General features: G+C 54.6%; 1 protein-coding gene across 1 annotated transcript; it reads left to right on the forward strand.

Annotated features, from left to right (window-relative positions):
* Window positions 1-317: 317 nt before the first annotated feature.
* Window positions 318-755, forward strand: H310_08848 (hypothetical protein; the record flags this gene model as incomplete). Its single annotated transcript, XM_008874757.1, has 1 exon — window positions 318-755. The coding sequence occupies one exon, from the start codon at window positions 318-320 to the stop codon at window positions 753-755; it is 438 nt and encodes a 145-aa protein (XP_008872979.1).
* Between the last annotated feature and the right edge of the window lie 187 nt (window positions 756-942).

Raw genomic sequence — 942 nt, forward strand, 5'->3', positions numbered from 1 at the left:
CGCTTGGACACGGCATATTCTTCATTGCCGTGAACGACCCGCGTGTTGCACCTGACCACGTCCCAGCATCAGGAGACGACCCGGCTCATTGAAGCGGTGGTGTTACCCTCGTCTTTGACGACATGATCCCAGGGATTCGTGACCTCAGACATCTCGCTGAGCTCGACTTCTCCAACAAATACATGGTGGTCAATACTCACTAGCAAGGGACCCCTGTATATTTCCACTGTGTGCATGCTCCCGTTCGACCGTCCGAACGAGCTGCATTCTTCGATGGTCTACCACGGGAGTTTCGCGAGAACAGTGTTCATATCATCATGGGCGACCTCAACCTACCGATGGACCTGTACCGCGATGCGGAAAATCCACACCACAGCCTCACTGTTGGGCGTGTCGATTGCCTTGAGTGGCTTTCTGCCCTTCGGGTCATCGACGCATGGCGCATGCACCACTCCGACGATAGGACCTATTCAGGACCACACAGCACCACTCGACTGGACTACATTCTGGTCGATGCGCACCTGGTACACGACTGCTATGTATCCAGTGAGTACCAGCGGCCTGGCGCGCACGTTGCTGGCGACCACGTGATCCATTCGGTTGTGCAAGATAACGTCAATCAAACGATGGGAAAAGGATATTGGAAACTCCCCAAAGAGTTGCTTCAGTACCCGCAGATTCGAGAGGCCATCGCAGCAGAGGCATCGCGTCTCCTAGAAACTATTCGTGCCGCGAATTACCCAGGTGTTGTATGACGTCGTGGAAGAAACGAACGCGTCGTGTTTTCCAAGAGACCCATCGGCGCGTCAAATCCCACTACTCACGGGAAAAGGCACAGTCGGCGCTACGTCTGACCGTAGCTCGCCGTCTACACGCAGAAGGTCTATCCATTGACTTTGATCCCGAGGACGAGGAAAAGATCTACCTCGAGACGGAGGACTT

Source organism: Aphanomyces invadans (genome assembly GCF_000520115.1).
Source record: "Aphanomyces invadans strain NJM9701 unplaced genomic scaffold supercont1.19, whole genome shotgun sequence".
Taxonomy (NCBI): domain Eukaryota; phylum Oomycota; class Saprolegniomycetes; order Saprolegniales; family Verrucalvaceae; genus Aphanomyces; species Aphanomyces invadans.